We start from the raw sequence: 19346 nt of genomic DNA on the forward strand, positions 1-19346 counted from the left end.
GGCGGGGCGGGGGAAGTCTCGCGAGGCTCGTCGCTGCGCCGCTGCCGGTAGCGGAGGTTCTGCTCCGGCCCGGGATGGAGCAGGGGCGCGCGCGCTGCCGCTGCGGACCGCCGCTGTGTGTGCGCAGCTGCCCGTTCGCTCGCTGAGCAGACGCCGCGAGGGCGCGGAGACTGCCCCTGAGTGCCTCGACCTCGCGGTGCCCCTCGCCGCGCCCCGTCCGCCGAGTGAGTGCGATAGCACGCGTGGGCGGGTCCCCGAGCCGGACTCCTCCTCTCCGCGCCGCCGCCGAGCTCCGGTCGGGATCCGAGGTACGGAAAGTTCTGCGCGGACCCGCGCCCGCGCCCCCACACACCCTCCCGGGCTTGTTTCCTCCCCGCCCCGCTCCCCCGGAGCTCCGCGGGCGGCGGCTCGAGGGGCTGTGGCTGTTGGGTTTACGCTGTCCTGAGGGAGCGGCTGGGGTCGATTTCACCCTGCAGCGCCCTTCCAAAGCCTGCTCCAGGCTGAAGAACTGTTTCTTCCGAAAGCGAGAGGCTCCAGGTGCGTGCGTTCCCCGGTTTTCAGGAACAGTGCAGCTCCGCCTTGAGAGCGAGGCTTGTTTACGTGAGTGATCTGCAAGCGTTGTTTCTCCACCCCGTTCGCAGGCTTCTTCGAGGTTTTCGTTTTTATATTACTGTTTCCTTATCCAGCTGCCATCACGTACTGTGTCTGCTCGGCAAGAGCAAGGGCTCTCTTGCCGCTTTTCTTTGCGTCCCTGCTCGGAGCATCATCCTCCTTTCTAGACCACGGACCTCAGAATTGTCTAAGGTTCTGTATTTCACTCACAGTGCCTGGTTGTTTCTTCTTCCTCCACCCCAAACGGGTTTCCCCGCCTCAGCCTTCCTTCCATTCTTACTGTGAAATGCATTATCTTTCCTGAAACTTTTTCAAGTTCTGATTAAACATACCGACTTCTCAGGCCTTTTTTTCTCTTCTGTCTCAAATCGTAGTTTACCTTTTTAGCGTTTTTTACCGTTTTTGCTGCCCCTAATTCTTTACCATCCACCCATTCCAGGCTGTTGGGTGTTTCCCCCAACCGAGCCTCATCTTTCCACCACTGTGCATTTGAGCGCCCGCATCGTCTGTTGGGATGCTTGCTTCCTTAGCACAAACCAACCTTAGTTCGTTCTCCTTAGACTCCCTCGGATGACATCGATAATACAGTGAGCGCCCAGAGCTCTTGACATAGTCTGCAGTATTTATTAGGGTGTATTATTTGTTCCATTACCTGTCTTTCCTGCCAGCTTGAACTCAAGTCTGGAACCATGTCTTATTCATGTTTAAAACAAAAGCTAGTTCAGTTGGCACATAGCAGGCATTATTTATGTATACCTACATACATATTTATAATGTAATTGTTCTAAAAGATTTGCTATGAAAATTCTCAAGTCTCTTAAAAAGCAGAATATTGGAACCCAAAGAAACTTTTTTATTTTAGGGTAAATGCCCTTAATGGATTCTGAATGTAATTGTACTTTTGCTATTAGTTGATGAGGATTATCTATAATAGCAAATGCATGTGTGTGCACACGCCCTATGCCTTCAAATGATTTTATGTTAGCATTTTATTTGACAACTAGGATTTTATGTAATACAACTGTTTTTGATAATGCTCGGCAGACATGCATTCATGCAAGATTGCCACTGACTCCTTGACCCGTGTTAGGAATAGCTGGCTTACGTTAGGTCTTTTTGGGGTTGTTAATTTAAATACACACAGCACAGCCACAGTTTTAGGAAGTGTATAAATTGGTTTTGATTTACCAGTGTTCTTTCTCTCAAATTGTGTTCCTTTCGACTCTAAGGATTGATTTCCTTCATAAAGCTCCAAGTACATTCGTTTTCAAAAGAGCAGAAATTGTCTGTACTTTGAAATAATGTATGTATCTGCATAAGATCCCCCCCCCCACGCACACACAGGGTTTCTCTGTGAAGCCTTGGCTGTCCTGAAACTCACTCTGTAGACCATGGTGGCAGGCTGCTTCTGTCTCCTAGGTGCTGGGGTTAAAGGTGCGCACCACCACTGCCCAGATAAGATGCTCAGATTTTTTATGTGTCGTTTATATACATTATTTCTTTGTTTTTGAGATTCAGTCTTTATAGCCCTGGCTGTCCTAGAGCTCACTCTGTAGACCAGGCTGGCTTTGACCAAGCTCACAGACAACTGCTTTCTCCTGCCCCCTAGTGCTGGGACTAATGTGATCACTTCTGGCTGTGTACATTCTTGATCTCTCCAATTCTAATATTTCTCTGAAAGACTTGAAACACTTTTATTGTGCTATTTCCAAAATATCTAATTAGCTACTAACATTAGAGGTACCCACTTGAGCAATAACAAATTTTAAACTAAATTTTTAATATTTAAAAACATGTCTGTCGTATCACTTCATGTTTGTTATCTCCAGAAATTGGTAATTAGTAATTCATTTATAAAAGTAACGAGAGTTACTTGAATTTCTTTTGATCTTTCTTAACTGAAAGCTAAAATTAAGCAGCTGGCAGTGGCTGTCGTGGGTAGATGGAGGTTTCTGTAATCAGCGGCAGAATGTTCTGGGCCATCTGTAAGAATCTGCTGCAGAGATCTTAGTGTTAGAGTGGGTGGACATGGCTAACGCAGGAAGCAAAAGAGAAAAGGAAACTTGTTTCTCAAAAGCGTACCCCTGTAATTTAAGCCTACCTGTATAAAATAATTCAAGTATATTACGAATCATTAAGACAAGGACTGAAAAAATAGGCACATAAATTGAAAATATTCCTTCTGTAAATTAGAGTCCATTTTTTAAAATTTGTAACACATGGAAAACAGTATCTCTCCCACTTAGCGAAAATGAAAGAGAAAGCATCTGTTAAAAAAAATGGCGAAAGCCTGGTCATGACATACCCCTTTAATCACAATACTCGGGAGGCAGAGGCAACAGATCTCTGTTGGTTTGAGGCCAGCCTGGTCTAAATAATGAGTTCTGTATAGCCAGGGCTCTGCTACAGAGAAACCTTGTCTCAAAAAAAAAAAAAAGGTATGGCAAAGCAAATTCATATTATAAAATACTTTAAGCTTTTGAGGTTTTGCAAACAGGAAATGAGTACACAGATTTTCAGAAGCTGTGTCACTGTTTTTCTGAAATGTTAATAAAATTAGGTGCTAGCTTAATAATCCCTTCTGTGTAGATAAGTTTTTATACTTTTGAAACACAAAATGTAGTTCATTTTATTAGTCTTTGTGCAGCCTAGAGAACATTTAAAGTAGTTGTTTTTTTTTAAGCCCACCATATTCATTGTTTAATTTTTATTAACTTAAAACAGTTGCTGGATTTTTATAGTTATATGAGAAAATTTAAAGTTTTATTGTTTAAAATTGTTCTTCATACACATTTCCATTAGCTGACTCAAAATGAGAAACTTAAATCTTTTAGGAGTTCCCGTTTGTAGAGTCAGAGAATTTGTTCTTTCCATCTTGGGCTAGGACGGTTTTTACAGAGGAAGAGACAAATAGGACCCTCGGTCCAGCTCAGCTGAAGAGTTCCAGCCCTGGCACTAGCTGGACTCTCACTAGCTCCTGTATCTGGAATTTTTGAGTCTCTTTTCTCAATGCAAAAAAAAAAAAGAAAAGGAGCAGCACTGTCCTTTGTGTAAAGGTCAGAGTAAGGTGGTGTCTCCAGTCAGTCTCTTGCCTCACAGGAGCTCGCCATCCAGAGGAAACCTGGTTTGTCAGTGGTTTTCACAGTTTTATGTTTCATGCTTTTGTTCATGCCTTAAAGAAAAAAAAAAACTTTGACTATCTCCAGATTGCAGAGAATTTTTTTCTTTTTTTCCTTATAATACCATTTTTTATTTTATATTAAAGTTGGTGCTCCATTTTGAGAAAAGCTTCAAACCACAGAGCTTTATATAAACTAAGGAAGGATTGTGTTGAGATTACTTTCTGGCATATAGGTAGACTTCCTTCAACAAGTATATACTACTTGTTGAAAAACTGCTAACTTTTCTCTTTAAAAAAAGCAAACAAACAGAGTGTGTGTTCATGTGAGCACACCCGTGGAGGCCAGAAGAGGCTTTGGATTGAAGCTGGGGTCAGTGACATTTGTGAGCTCCCTGACAGGGATCTGAACCCTAGGCCTCCTAGTTGAGCACCAGCACTGTTAACCACAGAGCCATCCTGCTAGCCTTTGACTTGCCTTTGCACACACACACACTCCCCTTTTTTAAATTTGTATAGCCCAAGGTGGCTTAGAATCCACTATGTAGTTTATACTAACACCAAACTTGCAGTGACCCTCCTGCCTCAGCCTTGCCAGTGCTTGAATTATAGGAGTGTGAGCGGCACACCCAGCCAGCTCCCTTTTCACGTCTCAGAAATGAGCTGGCCGCTCTTCTGGGGCCCTGTTTCTGGATGTCTGTCCTGTCTCATGCATTAGAGCTGTCTTGTTGCCACAGCCTTATGCAAAGTGAGTCTGAAATCCTGCAAGATGGTTTCCGTGATTCTATTTCTTTGTTTTGTGTAGTGGTTATAAAATCAGCTTGTCAGTTTCCAGCTGCATTAGATGATAACTGAAAACTATTGTCTTTATCATTTTAGATCTTTAAATCCTTGAGCACAATATTTTCTGTGTATGAACCTTTTGCCTATGTGTATGTGTGTGCTCCAGGTATACATGCTTGGAGCCGGTGGAGTTGATAAAAGGCTGCCGAGTCCCCCGGAACTAGAGTTAGGAATGGTTGGGAGCCACCCATGGGTGCCCAGAAACAAACCTGGGTACTCTGCAAAAACAGCAGTGCTCTTAACTGCGGGCCATGTCTCCAGCCCTGATGTGTTTGAGAACCTGCCACTGAAGCTTCCTGAGTGTGGAGCTTTTTTGCAAGTTATTTTCAACTCCAACTTCTTTTCTAGCTGACCTGTTGGAAAATAGCTGTAGGGTATGCCTGTGTGACTCTAGCGGCTGTAATAGTTACAGAACTATTATTAGTCGCTTCTTGTATAGCTTTGTGTCGTTTGTTAGTTTTGAGGGATTAGTGTAGTCTGAACTATCCAATTCATGTGTGTGAGCTGTGCTGTTCCGCTCACTTGTGTTTGAAGTGAATTGTGGCTGTGCCGTGAGTTCGTTGTTCTTTAAGGGAGTGGGAGTTGAGACCCTCTGTAACCCAGCTGGACTCCTTGTCTTGATCCTCTGTGCAGACTCTCGGGTACTGAGATTGCAATTATGGGTTCCAATGGGTTGCAATTATGGTAGTTTTTCTCACTCTTGGTATCTATCTCTGCATGTCCCACCCTCTCCCACCCCCATCCACCCTCTCCACCATCTTTGCTTTAAGGATCCTTTTAAAAAATGTATTTATTTACTATATATAGAGTGTTCTGTCTGCATGTAGGCCACCAAGATAGAAAGGGCACCAGATCCCATTATAGATGGTTGTGAGCCACCATGTGGGTGCTGGGAATTGAACTCAGGACCTTTGGAGGAGCAGCCAGGACTCCAGCCCTAGGGATCCTTTTTAATCTTTAAGAGAGAGGGGAAGTATTTTCCTAAATTGTTTGTTTGAGACACATTCTCACTGTGTACTCTGGCTGTTCTGTGACTTACTATGTAGACCAGGCTGGCCTTGAACTCGAGACCTGCTCAGCTTTGCTGAACTCTTTATCCAACATTTCACCCATTTCTCTTTTAATGGAATCTATTACAGGAGGGATCCCTTGTTTTTGTTGTTGCTTTTCCAGCATTGTGCTTTCCTTTGGAATTAGCACAGCCTGTCAGTCAGCCTCTCCTGGGAGGCTACCGTGTGGATTTTGGGTTTTGAGAGCTCTAAGTGCTGCCAGATCCACCCTCAGTAGACTGCTGGAGCCTTTGCACTCCCATCTTGCAGGAGAGGCTGCCCTTGCAAGGCAGGCCACGGCACCTCTAACAGCAGGTGCCCTTCCTGCTAGCCGTGTGTCTGCTGCCCCCGGCCTGGGCTCTTCAAGGCTCCTCTCGCTCTTGCTGCTGTGCAGTGTTGGCCTGAGGCTTCCTTCAGAATGCAGGTGCGTGCTTGGGAAAGAGGAGTGTGTCAGGTGCCTGTGTTCAGCCACCTCAAAATCCCTTAGCGTCCCTTAAGACAGTGAAAGCTGCCGTAGTGGTTAGTGGCACTCTCTGTGGAAATGTCCCCTAAGAAAGACGCAGGAATTGGGGTTTTAATGTCAGTTTACGTAAGAAGCAGAAGCCTGGACGAGAGGAGCTTAAGAAAAGTGCACAGAAGCCAGCATGGCTGTTCAGTTGTAAGTGTGTATATGTGTATGTAAGAGAGAGAGAGTGAGTTTTGTAGGCTGAAGAGTTCTTGCAGGCAGATGTACATTTAAGCTTGTACTATCCCAATATGTAGTGCATGGTGTTCCTAACTGCTTTTTCCTCCCTAAATGATCTTGGGAAGTGAAGCTTGAGAAGGTGTGAGGTGAGGTGATGTGTTGACTGTAGTCCTCACTTTGATTTATTGCTGCTCCTTTAGAGATGAGCTGCACAATCGAGAAGGCGCTGGCCGATGCCAAGGCCCTTGTTGAGAGGCTGAGGGACCATGACGACGCTGCAGAGTCCCTCATCGAGCAGACCACAGCCCTCAGCAAGAGAGTGGAAGCCATGAAGCAGGTTTGACTTCCCTCGCTAACGCAGTTAACAGTCTCCCTGGCAGTTAACAGTCTCCCTGGCACTGGTTCCGCGGCGCTTAGAGTGAGAACACCGCGGTGCTCTGTTGCCGGATGAGACACCTGCCACGGCATTTCTCGCAAAGGAAAACGCTTGCCTGGGGCTGGCTCACGGCTTTCAGAGCCTAGTCCGCTGTCATGGAAGGACACGTGGTGGTGCGGGCACATGTGCTGGAGAAGGGCTGAGAGGTCTGCATCGGGACCCGCAGGCAGCAGGGAGAGACTGCGCCGGGAATGGGCTTTGAAACCTCAGAGGTCACCCCCAGTGACCCACTTCCTCCGATAGTGTGTCAGATAGTGCCACTCCGTGGTGACCAAGTTTTCATATCTATGACCAGTCAGAACCATTTTCATTCAAACCACCACAATAACTACAGCTTAGTCAAATAATTTCTAATTAAAGTTTTCCAGTAGCCTCACTTGTATGGTTGTTTCACTTTGGACTAGGGTATATTATCACATTTTGGTGACCTGTAGAGAGGTAAATATAGCAGGTAGTTTTGTGTGTCAACTTGGCACAAAGAGTCATCCAAGAGGAAGGAACCTCAGTTGAGGAAATGCCACCATGAGATCCAGCTGTAAGGCATTTTCTCTCAATTAGTGATCACTGAGGGAGGGCCCCGCCCATGGCAGGTGGACCATCCCTGGGCTGGTGGTCCTGGTTCTGTAAGAAATCAGCCTGAGCAAGCTGGAAAGCAGCACCCTCCACGGCCTCTGCATCAGCTCCTGCCTCCAGGGTCCTGCCCTGCTCGAGCTCCTGTCCTGACTTCTTCAGGGATAGACTCTGACGCACAAGTATGAACTGAATAAACCCTTTCCTCCCCAACTTGCTTTTTTGGTCATGGTGTTTTGTCACAGCAATAGAGACCCTGACTGAGACAGTAAGTTTATTTTGAAAGCTGTGAATTTCATCCCTCTTCTGACAGAAATGCGCATTTGAGTTAAATAGTAAGTAAAACGGTTAAGTCTAAATAAATACCTTTGATAAGGACCAGGTAGCACACTTCACTGATGTTGACATGCATTAGACTTTTTGCTGTTATATAATGTCTAATAACCAATATTTTTTTTGGAAATGATATAAGGAAATACCTAGTTTTCACCTATGCAGTTATTTCAGATTCATTTTTTCTAGCATCTTTTACCCTGAAGTAGGTTTTCCTCATTGCTAATAATAATAATAGCAATCAGATTTACCTACTGTGCAAGCCGTCCCTCCATAAAGATTTCCAACTTTAGTCCCAGCACTCGGGAGGCAGGTAGCTCTCTGATCCGGTTCCAGGACAGCCAAGGCTACACAGAGAAAAACACTATTTTTCTCTCTCTTGGGAGAAAAAAAGGAAAGAAAGCAGCTCTGAACTAATCACCAGAAAGAGTGGACCTTGTTCCCTTACTCTGTTCTGTATTCATAAAGCCATCCACTCCTCGACCATCAGCCTTGCTCAGCTGCTGTGATGGGCTTTAAAAAGGCAGTATGACTATTGGAGTCAAGAACCAGGAGTGCCACTGCCTGCCTTAGGGTTTTATTGCTGGGAAGAGACACTGTGGCCACTGGGACTCCTACAAAGGATAGCAGTTAGTTGGGGCTGGCTTACAGTTCACAGATTTAATCCATTATTGTCGTGGCCAGGTGCAGGCAGACAGGGTGCTGGAGAAAGAGCTGGGGGAGAGCCCTCCTTTCTGATCCATAGGCAGCAGGAAGAGAACTGGCTTGAGCTGAAACCTCCAGTCAGAATGCACCTCCTACAGCAAAGCCATACTCACTACAAGGCCATGTCCTAATAGTTTCACTCCCTGTGGACCATGGGGTCCTCTTTTCTTTGTTTTTTTGGTTTTTTGAGATAGGGTTTCTCTGTGTAGCCTTGGCTGTCCTCAACTTCGCTGGCCTTGAACTCACAGAGAGCCGCCTGCCCCTGCCTCCCTGAGTGCTAGGATTACAGGGGTGTGCCATTATGCCTGGCGTACCATTTTTTTTCAAACCACCAAAGTTACTATGAATTAATTCATTGATAGCCATCCAGTTAGAATGCCTCAAGAAAAATGAGTGTAATTCTAAAATTGGATTCCCCTTTTTAGAAAAACTCAAAATCCAACTGGGGGTGGTGGTATATGCCTTTGAGGCCAGCCTACCTGCTCTACATAGTGAGTTCCAGGACAGCTACATAATAGACTTTCTTAATCCCTAAGAAAAATTCCCTCCCCACTCTTGTGTGCTGCTGGGGATGGAACCTGGGGCCTTGCTCATACTAAGCAAATCAGCCACCGGTCAGTTTCTTTCTGGCTTCCTACCTCTTGGCCCTGAAAAGCACAGTTCGTCCCACGGGGACTCGCCTGCTCTAGACCCTGCATGCAAGTAGAAGTAGGATGTGAGCTTTCTGGCTTTTGTGCTCTTACGGTGCTCTAAAGTTCATCTGGGTTGTAGTGTGCATCAGGCTTTTTTTTTATCTATTGTCCAGTGGTACCGCACTGCACGGGGCTATGGCGGATCCCGTTTCTCCTTTCTTCAGTGGTATATACTTGAACTCCTGTCTTATTTTTTATGAGTAATTCCACTGTAAATGTTTTCCTTAGGAATGGAATGTTGGGTTATGTAATGCCTCTGTTTAACTCTTGGAGGGTCTGTTTGTTTATGTTCATATATCAGATAAAAATTTGCAAATGTTGTTCTTTAATTTTTCATTAGTATCAGGAAGAAATCCAAGAACTTAATGAAGTTGCAAGACATCGGCCACGATCCACACTAGTTATGGGAATCCAGCAAGAAAACAGACAAATCAGAGAATTACAACAAGAGAACAAAGGCAAGAGCTACTGTCACTAAAGAGAACTTTAATCTTCCGTTGTGAGATTGGTTTGGGACTAGTTAGTATATTCACAAATGGGCAGAGGCTGGAGAGGTGGCTCAGTGCTTCGAAGCACTTGCAGAGGATGCAGGTTCAGGCCCCAGCACATGCATCAAACAGCTCCCAGCTCCTGTGACTCCATCTCCAGAGGACCGGACACCCTCTTCTGGGGCACCAGGCACACATGTGGCGCACAGACATACATGCACAAACTCACATGTACACACAAAATAAACATTAGTTTTTCTTAATGGGGAAATAATGAACTGAAGTGACTTCTTTAATATTTAAGCTCATTTCATGTTCTATACCCCTAAATGATACTGCAGCTTTATCCAGTCCTCTGCAAACGTCTGCCCAGCTTGGCTTCACTTTAGATGCTTCGCAACATCCTGTGTGCATGGTTCCTGTTAGCTGCAAAGGAGCTACACTCCGTCCTCTGCAGCCTGGTGCTCATAACCCCTGTGTGCAGTCCCTCTGCCCTTCTATGCAGTGTCAGAATCAGTGTGGTCATATTGCCCTTGTTTAAATATTTCAGTTGTGTTTGTGTTTTCAGGGACAAGGGCCTTCAGTCAGTTCCTGCCCTCTTCTCTGTCCTCATCCCACAGCTCTCCACACACAGTCCATCTGCCACTGCAAACCAGTTTCTTAGTGCATTCTTCACTTTCATGCCCCTTGTTTGGGATTCTCGTTCCTTCAGTGTTCAGTACAAGAGCTCAGTTCATCACAATACTGTACTTCTGTGGAACATTTCCCAGTCTAGCCTCAAAGCTCTGAAATGATTTAAGAAATGAGTTTTAAATGGACACTTTAAAAACTTAAGAAATGGCTCAGCAGATCAGGGGCACTTGCCACCAAGCATGACAGCCTGAGTTCTGTCCCTGGAGCCCACGTGGTAGAAGGTGAAAGTCAGTTCAGGCTGTCCTCTGACCTCTGAATGTGCCATGGCACGCGTGTATACACACACAGAAGCTTAAAACTTCGATAAAAAATAAGGGACTTCTTTGTTGCATGTTTTTAAGATATTCTATGTCAGTGTTTTGATAAATATTATATGGAAGAGCATAGTTTAATCTTTTTTTAAAGATTTTTTTATTTATTATTTATAAATGTTCTGTCTGCACGCATGCCTGCACGCCAGGAGATCTCACTATGGATGGTTGTGAGCCACCATGTGGTTGCTGGGAATTGAACTCAGGACCTCTGGAAGAGCGGCCAGTGCTCTTACCCTCTGAGCCATCTCTCCAGCTCAGCTTATGTAATCTTAACTCATTTGAATAAAGCGCATTATTCTCGACAGAACTGCGAACGTCCTTGGAAGAACACCAGTCTGCCTTGGAACTGATAATGAGCAAGTACCGAGAACAGATGTTCAGGTTGCTAATGGCTAGCAAAAAAGACGACCCAGGCATCATAATGAAGTTGAAAGAGCAACACTCAAAGGTAATCCAGTCTCCGAAATTGACTTGAAATGAGAACTGGGGCCATCAGATTTTTTAAAACAATGAAGTCAGTAATGTAATATATGTGTAATATATAACTCGTGTTTTTAATTGACATTTTCTGTTGTCATCGTTCCATTTCTTGTTGTATATTGTTTTCTACTTGACTTAATGCTCTTAAGCTTCTAACTCCCTTTACTTCTTAGTAACAGGCTCTCAGGATGTAGCCTCTGGTTGTCCAGGACCTTACTTTGTAGACAGGCTAGCCTTCAAAGATATACCTGCCTCTGCCTCCAGATTGGTGGCCTTAGTAACTTTAAAATGTTATTTATTTGTACATGCATGTGTGGGTGTATGTGTGTGTGTGTTCAGAAATAAACTATTTTAAAAATAAAGGTACGTTCAGTGTAAATTTATTCTTTTAAGTAGTATTTTTTACAGTAAATTTGTGCAATGTTACATGTTACACAAACAGAAACTGAAATGATTTTAAACGCTGCTATAGCTGAGTGTAGATCATTCTCCTGAAAAGTCTAGTCTGAATAGGGCCAACTCATTTTTGTGAAAAACCATGGGCTTGGGTTGGGGAAGGAAAAGAATCGATAATGTATGTAGTTGACATCAGCAGCCATTTTACTTGCGGGTCAGTTGTCTCAAGAAGAATAACTTGCTGTTTACATTAAACTGAATTTTAACTGCCACTGTGAAATACAGATATTAGACTAGATTGAGTGACTGCCTCTTAGGTGTTGGATAATGGTGAAGTAATCTAACTACAACTAATATTACTTAAGAAATAGTAGTAGTTATGTGATAGGTATATTTCTCAATTATTGACACATGTTTTGGATTATTTAAAATACTTCTTCCACACTGGTGTTTGTAGTGTTTTTAAATTGTTCCATCAGAATTAAATAACTGATGGGATTCTTTGGGTGACAGATTTACATATTAGGAAATGTAATAGCAACCTCCTATTTCAGATACTAGGAGAGTAAAGATTTAATGTTATGTAACTATAATATTCATGCCCTAACAAAATGGAATTTCTTGGGTGTTTAACTGGTCTTTTGAATGTAGTCTATATTGTTAGTAATAATATTTATTATTGAGCATTTCCATGTCTATCTAAGCCAGGTGTGACACATACTCCTTTAATCCCAGCACTTCTGAGATAGAGGCAGAAAGGTTGGGATTCAAGGCCAGCCTGGGCTACATGAGATCCTGTTTATGCTGTTTTCATTCTGCCCTACTTCTCCAAAAGAGAAAGAAAAAGAAAACAAATTAACGTGTGAATAAGAGGGATATATATATATATATATATATATATATGAGAATTGAAATATGGTCTTGAAATTTCAAAATGCCCTCAGGATTTACAATTTGAAAAGCAAAATTTTAAAGTTTTAGAAGAAGAGTGGATAACCGGGGTGGAGGGTGTAGAATCAGATTCAACGGTGTTAGTCCCGTGTGGTAGTGACAGTGACAGCAGGCATAGGGCGTAACTAGTAGAGCATGTATTAGCGTGCCTAAGGCCCTGGGGTTCAATCCCCACACCAAAAGTAAACAGTACCATTGCTCCCCATTTCATCAGTGCTGTCCTGTCAGTTGGAACAGTTAAATACTTCCTAAGGAGCCCTGAACCCTGTTTATTCTGTAGACTGAGTTCATCTACGTGCTGACCCTTGCCTTCTGTGAAGTGACTGTTCAGTAATTTGCTATTAATTCTAACTAATACATATTAATGTTTGTGGTTTTGACTTTTCCCAAAAAGGAGACACTTTGGCTCAATAAATCAAACATTTATTAACAGCCTGCATTGGATTAGTTGTCGTGGGCAAGAATAAGGTAATTGGAGGAACACATTTCGTTACTGTGAGGCAGCCTGAGGAGAAGGGAGTGTGACTACAGTAGGAGGAGCAGGGTTTTCGTAAGCAAAGTCAGAAAGAAGGCGATTATTTCATCTAGCCTTGAACTAACTGCAGGAGGGGGAATGCATAAGCAGAAAGGGAAGATAAAAGCACAAGAGTTAAGTCTGGAAGTGTTAGGCACCAGTGGTCTAATAAGCCTAAACAGAAATAATTCCGTGACGCACTTAGGGAGCACGGCTGAGTGTGGCTGCATTGGGAGCCAGAGTCCCGCTGTAGTGACACAGAAAGTTGAGCTCACCAAGAGCTTCCTGCACCCATATTAAATCACTAGGAAGCCCGAGAACTTAGGTTCATCAAAATGTTTTTACATTATTTAACAGATGCCTTTTTGGAAATCTTAAAAAAACAAACATTCCACCAGTTGGCTAACACGCATGAACTAACCCTCATTTGGTTTTAAATTGCGGATGAAGCCCGTGTTAACGTTATAATGGCTCTGTGCTACAGATTGACACGGTGCATCCTAACCCCTGCGAAGGAGTCTTCCTTGATGCGTCTCGGCACGTCCTTGAAGCACCTCAGCACGGACTGGAGAGGAGGCACTTGGAAGCAAATCAGAATGTACACTAAACCAAACAGTCACCTTGGGGCTGGGTGGAAGTGGGGTCCATTTAAAAAGTTGTTTTATTTTGAACTGCCCTGCCAGACTAGATCAGCAAATAAATGAAATCAATCGAAGAACGGTGTGCTTTTCATGGCCGTGCTGCTGAGTCTAAAACTGTCCTTCATTCTCTGTGTGTCCTGCACAGGATATAAGTACATGTATATACATATATATATATGTGTGTGTGTGTGTGTGTATATATAATGTGACAGAAACTTGAGAGATGTTTATCCTCCATCTTTTGATTGCTCTCGCTAGATGCTACTAGCTTTTGTTCTAAAGCAGTGTATTTCTAGACGTTAAGTATTTTCTTTCTCAGGAGGCAGAGGCAGGGAGAGCTCTGAGTGTGAGGCCAGACTGGTCTGCCCAGTGAGGTTCCGGTCAGCTAGGGTTACGCAGGGAGGCCCTGTCTAAATAAAGGAGCCTGCGTTTTTTTGATAATAACTGCAGCCTGATAGTGTGAAAAGGCCGGTCCTCCATCAAACTGCAGTTCTTTCATTTAGACCTTTTTTTATAATCCTTCTGTTTGCCTTCACAACTAGGAACGCCCTTCGTGCGCCCTGACATCTGTGCATGGTGATGCTTGCTGCCTGTGTCTTTTAAGTGCTGACGTGCTAGGCTGGGCTGCAGAGTAGGAACACACTCAGACTCACAAGGGTGTCAGGACAGCTCAGGGTACTGTGCTGACCCTTACAGCCCATGAATGAGTCCTTCTGGGCCGTAACTCTGCTGAGTACTGCCGCCTCTGGTCTCGTCAGCGCAGATGCTGAGTCAACACCTTTTCTTCCATTTTAAAGGCAAGAAGTTACTGGCTTCCCCTGACCGACATCCAGTTTTTCGGTTTGCTGTACGTGTGCTCTCCATAACAGAGGGGTCTTAGTGACTGCAGTACTGCAAGGAATGGCAGCTGTTTGCTTGGCTAACAGCTTTGCTGCACAGGCTAACCCAGGGCTGTCTAGTCGACCTTCCTGAGTAGATGTGTCTGTGGGGAAGGTACTTAGCCGTAGATCCCATTAAAAGTCTCTCTCACAAGTGAGAATTACTATTTTTAACTTACTTGGTTTTACCTTTAGCTGTGCTGCACTAGTCAGAGCAGATTGGTCCTCTATGTGTCTTCTCAGTGCTTGTGTCACAAAAACTTCTCCATTGAGACAAAGGTTTAGGGGTGTAGCCCAGCATTCAGTCCTCAGAACCAATAGCATGTCAGGCCTGCTTCTTTTTCTTTAACGTTAAATGGGGCTCAGTGATGGAGTGATTGCCTCTTCTAAAGGTGCTGGGTTCAATTACCAGACACACATACATAGATATTAAATATAATTACCAAAGATAGTTCTGTTTCTCCATCTCTTGTAGTTTAATAGTTATGTGGGTTCTTTAACTTCTTGATCAAATCCTGTCTACAACCATTCAATTATATAAAAGACTTGATGTTCATTTGGGATTTTTTTCATTTACTTTTATATTTAATTTTTGTCTTAATATAGTGAGTCCTGTTGTTAGTATAAACTATTTATTGAGAAAATGATTATTCTCATGCGTCTGTCAATTTCTAAAGCTCTTTGACTCCTTCCCTGAACAAAGCTCAAAAGGTCAGGGTGGTCTATTATTGTACTTTTGTTACCTGCCTTAGTGCCCGAGATGTCATAAATGTGTAAAAACCAAGGAATGAGATTGAAAGAATTTGTAAAACTGATAAGTATGGTTATCTTTATTATGCTGAAATTCTATTTTCATCAGGCAAAAAAAAAAGCCACTTCATGTTTTAATATTCCATAGCAATTTGTTCATTTTGCTTAGTAATTTTTATACAACAAATAATAAATAACAGACAGATGGAAACAATATTCTTCCTGCTCTCAGGAGGATTATGATCGAGAAAGGCTTTGGTTGAGTTGGGATCAGCTTGTAGGCATTAATACTATACTGGAGACTGAGTCATGCAGGCTTCAGGGAAGGAAAGAGTACATGTGCCAACAGTTTTTATCTTTCCCATTGCTTTGACAATAGTACATGCAGATGTGAAAAAGAAAATTATCCTGGTCATTGTGATGAATGTGAAATGAGCAAGTGTTTGTTATCGGGTTGAGTTACGTTGTGATCTGTATTAATTCTAATCTGTACCTGTGTCCAGTTTGCTGTGGTTCATGTTAAGAGCCACATAAGGATGTCACACCTGCATCAGGTGTGCAGTTCTGTCAGAAGAGAATTCGCAGTTTAACTAGTAAAGTCTTCCTCTTACTCCCACATCCACCCTTTCTTCCAGGAGTTGCAAGCACACGTTGACCAGATCACCGAGATGGCAGCAGTAATGAGAAAAGCTATTGAAATTGATGAGCAGCAGGGTTGCAAGGAACAGGAACGAATATTTCAACTCGAAGTGAGTTTTAAACTTCAAATACAGGTAGAAAGTATCTCTGAAAACACTCAACCAGAGAACATTCCTAATTTTAACAGACCCACACTCTTCTGGAGTTGGTGACAGTGATTTCTGAATCTGGATGCTGGTAATAGTGAGTGGAATTGGCTGATGGGTATTTGAGATCGAGGATACTCGGTAACCTGGGACTGGTTTTTAAACCAGGCATGGTGGTGCACGCCTTTAATCCCATGACTCAGGAGGCAGAGGCAGGTGGATCTCTGAGTTCAAGTCCAGCCTGGTCTACAGAGCAAGCTCTCTTGGACAGCCAGGGCTACGCAGAGAAACCCTGTCCTGAAAAGAAAAGAGAAAGTTGAGTTTTGATTCTGTGTTGTTTTTATGTATGTATGTATGTATGTATGTATACACGTGTGTGTGTGTGTGTGTGTGTGAATTTCTTCAATTTCATAATTTTTAAAATTCAGTTCTTTGTGCTAGAGATCCTAATGATATAGGAAGTGTTTATAATGCACAAATAGTGCCAGTTGTGGTGCTCCTTTAATCCTAGCCTTGGGGGGCAGAGGCAGAAGGATTGGGAAGTCAGGTCATCTCCAGCTCTCCAGTGGGAAAGCAGCCGGCTGTGAGGCCCTGACGGTGGGTCCCCAGTGCCCTTGTAAAGGTCGGGCACGTGGTGGTACTCTACAATTTATAACTGGCAGAGTTTATACGGGTGTTCTAGAAACATGTACATCTTCTCCAATCTGTTTGTAAAACACGCTGAATTTTGCCTCTTCACCTTTTCCGTCCACACACATTCAGATTTGCAGCAGTGGGGACATTGAGTACTGACCCTGCATTCGAAATCAGGTTTTGCCTTTTCTTTTTGGGACAGAGGCTCACTGTAGCCCTGGCTGGCCTAGAACTCCTTATGCAGATTAGGATGACCTCAAACTCAGAGGTCCCCCTGCCTTTGCCTCCCAACTCCTGGGAGTAAAGGTGGTATCATCACACCCAGCTTTGAGATCTGTTTAGATTCAGGTTGTGAGCTGCCCGTAGCACATAGTACATTTATCCATTTATGTGGCTACAGAGCCTGCTTTTTATGCCCTATCTTCATCTGGCTTTTACCATATGTGTCTCTCTCGGAAGTGCCCTGTAGGAATCTCTTAGGGATGACCAAATAAGCATTTCTACCTGTGCACATGGAGCGCTCCCCCATTTGTATATGTAAACCATCTTGGGTTTTGCTTGTTTCCTTACAGCAAGAAAACAAAGGCTTGAGGGAGATCCTTCAGATAACTCGAGAATCCTTTTTGAACCTCCGGAAGGATGATGCATCAGAGAGTACATCTCTTTCCGCATTAGTGACCAACAGTGACCTGAGTCTGAGGAAGAGCTGAGTGGCTTTCTGCGTGTCACTAGGATGGGCCCTGCAGTGGATGGATGAGCATAAACTTCAGTCTGTCCTTTTCCCTCAATAGTATGTAAGGTACACTGGCAAGAGACAGCAGAAGAATGGATCACCAGTGGTCACACTTGATCCCAAACAAGAGACAGCAGAAGAATGGATCACCAGTGGTCATACTCGATCCCAAACAAGAAAGGAGAAGCTGAGCCACAGAGAGAACGGGGGTCCTGACAGTACTGTGCAGCACTGCAGTCTCAGAACTGCTGTCGGCTTCCTGGATGACACAGAGGCCACCCTGAATACTCCCAATAAACATTGGAAATCCTAAATTTTCCCAATTTCAAACGCAAGTTTTGCTGTGGTTTTCTGAATGGAAGACTGTTCTAAGTCTTACCCTTCCTGCTTAGTGTCAGAGTTAACATTCTACGTACCATGCGGCATCTGCCTTAGTGCTTACCTGTCAGCTTTCCCGTGTGTTCAGTCTTCCTCAAAGACAGCTCCAAGGCTATAGGAATGTGCTACTGGCACCACAGACCGAGGGAATATTCTTCCGTCTCGTCCCTGTAACTCTTAGCACTTCCATGACTTGTTGAGTGCACGCAGTACCATCTCAGGAAGGACCGAGAGGTATACTTTCTAAGAAAGACAGCCCTGGAGACTCATTTAGTAGGTTAAACTACTTTGGAAGATTGTTTTGGTTCTGGGTTAACAATGAAACCAGCTTTTCCTCCTCTGTCCTTGATGTTTAAGGACTGAGACAGTGGGCAGAGTTGACATGATTAATGTAACAAGATAGGCACGGTCATCTCCAAGTAAATTTGGAATTGCTGTGCTGTTGTTTTAAGAAGTTACTCTTCAAATACTTAGAAAGTACATGCAGGTTCCAAAAACAATGTTCTGGGTTCAAATCTAAGAAGCTCCGTTTGGTTCTTATGCCTGTGAGGTTTTCCCTACAACTTCTGACTCAGTAAGTGGCAGCATCTTCCTTTGCACTTAAAAAATAAATATATTTACAATATGTAAAGCTTTTTAAGGCCATAGGATACAGAAGTATGCTTTAACACCAATTGAAACCTAAATTGTTCTTGTTTTATAGTGATCAGAATAAAAGGCTAAGAGATTATGAAATAACGGTTAAAAGTATATTATACTTGTATGTGGAGTACATACTACAGTTAGCACAAAAAGTTCTTTTGAGTATATCATTTGTTAGGTAACTATTACTTTGCAGTGTAATGTGTAATTTCATGTATTGGCAAAATTCAAAGGACTTTTTGAGAAATTTTCAGTCCAAAGTTTGAGTTGAGTGGGGTTAGGGTTGTTGGGAAAGGCCGGTGCCCAGAAGTCAAGTCAGTTCTCATGCAGAGGCCTTAACATTTTATACATAAGTGAATTTATTTTTAAGATTTTCTATTGGTTTTTGGAGAGTCTCCTTCAATTTAATGATTCATCCTCTCCTGTAGTTTTATTCCAGGCCAGAATTGGAGAAAGAAGAAGAAAGGCTATGCTGAGATGGCAGGCAGTGCTTTGAGTATCTCTGTTGTAAAACATTCTTTGAGAAGTAATTATTTTTATAAAAAGTTATTTATCCTTTGTCGTCTTGAATATTAAGGTTGTGAATATTGAAAGACGTTTGCTTTGTTTTTAGCAAGTTTTCCATCCTCCCCGTCCCCCCCCCCAAAAAAAAAAGCTTTTAAGCTTCTGAGAGTGTGCTGAAGAGGAGCCTATTTTGTCAATAAAGACAAGTGTCTAAAACTGAGACGGTCTCAGGTTTAATTTGGAAACAGCTTACATTTCTTAAATGCACTTTGTTTTTTGAAACTTATTCATCCTGTTTGTTCCGGGCAGGGTTGGTTAGTGCTGGGGTTTGGACCCAGAACTCTATATATTTTGTTTACACGTGCTCTGTCACTAAGCTGCATCCTCAGCTCTTTGGTCTGTTGTGTGTGTGCTGCGTACACATGCCTGGTTCCTGTATGGTGCTGTGATTCCCCTCTGTTCTTCAGAGGTTTCTCCCATTGGATAACCCCGGGACTCTCAGACTTGCAGCTTCTGCTTAGTG

The 19346-nt window shown here is 43.4% G+C and overlaps 1 protein-coding gene across 4 annotated transcripts; it reads left to right on the plus strand.

Moving 5' to 3' along the window:
* The first annotated feature begins 42 nt into the window (after window positions 1-42).
* Window positions 43-19043, plus strand: Fgfr1op2 (FGFR1 oncogene partner 2). 4 transcript variants are annotated; one of them, XR_009592023.1, is made up of 8 exons: window positions 43-308; window positions 6508-6644; window positions 9384-9501; window positions 10844-10986; window positions 13364-13477; window positions 15784-15897; window positions 17139-18251; window positions 18748-19043. XR_009592023.1 is itself a non-coding variant. In XM_021654078.2 (7 exons), exons 2-7 carry the CDS (start codon window positions 6510-6512, stop codon window positions 17274-17276), a joined length of 762 nt encoding a protein of 253 aa, XP_021509753.1. In that variant the 5' UTR covers window positions 43-308; window positions 6508-6509; the 3' UTR covers window positions 17277-19043. The 4 variants fall into 4 exon arrangements, 3 of the variants coding, with proteins under 3 accessions (XP_021509753.1, XP_021509755.1, XP_021509754.1); XM_021654078.2 differs by having other exon boundaries at window positions 17139-19043; XM_021654079.2 differs by lacking the exon at window positions 43-308 and adding an exon at window positions 364-537 and having other exon boundaries at window positions 17139-19043.
* Window positions 19044-19346: the final 303 nt, after the last annotated feature.

The sequence above is a fragment of the Meriones unguiculatus genome, chromosome 5 (assembly GCF_030254825.1).
Source record: "Meriones unguiculatus strain TT.TT164.6M chromosome 5, Bangor_MerUng_6.1, whole genome shotgun sequence".
NCBI lineage: Eukaryota > Metazoa > Chordata > Mammalia > Rodentia > Muridae > Meriones > Meriones unguiculatus.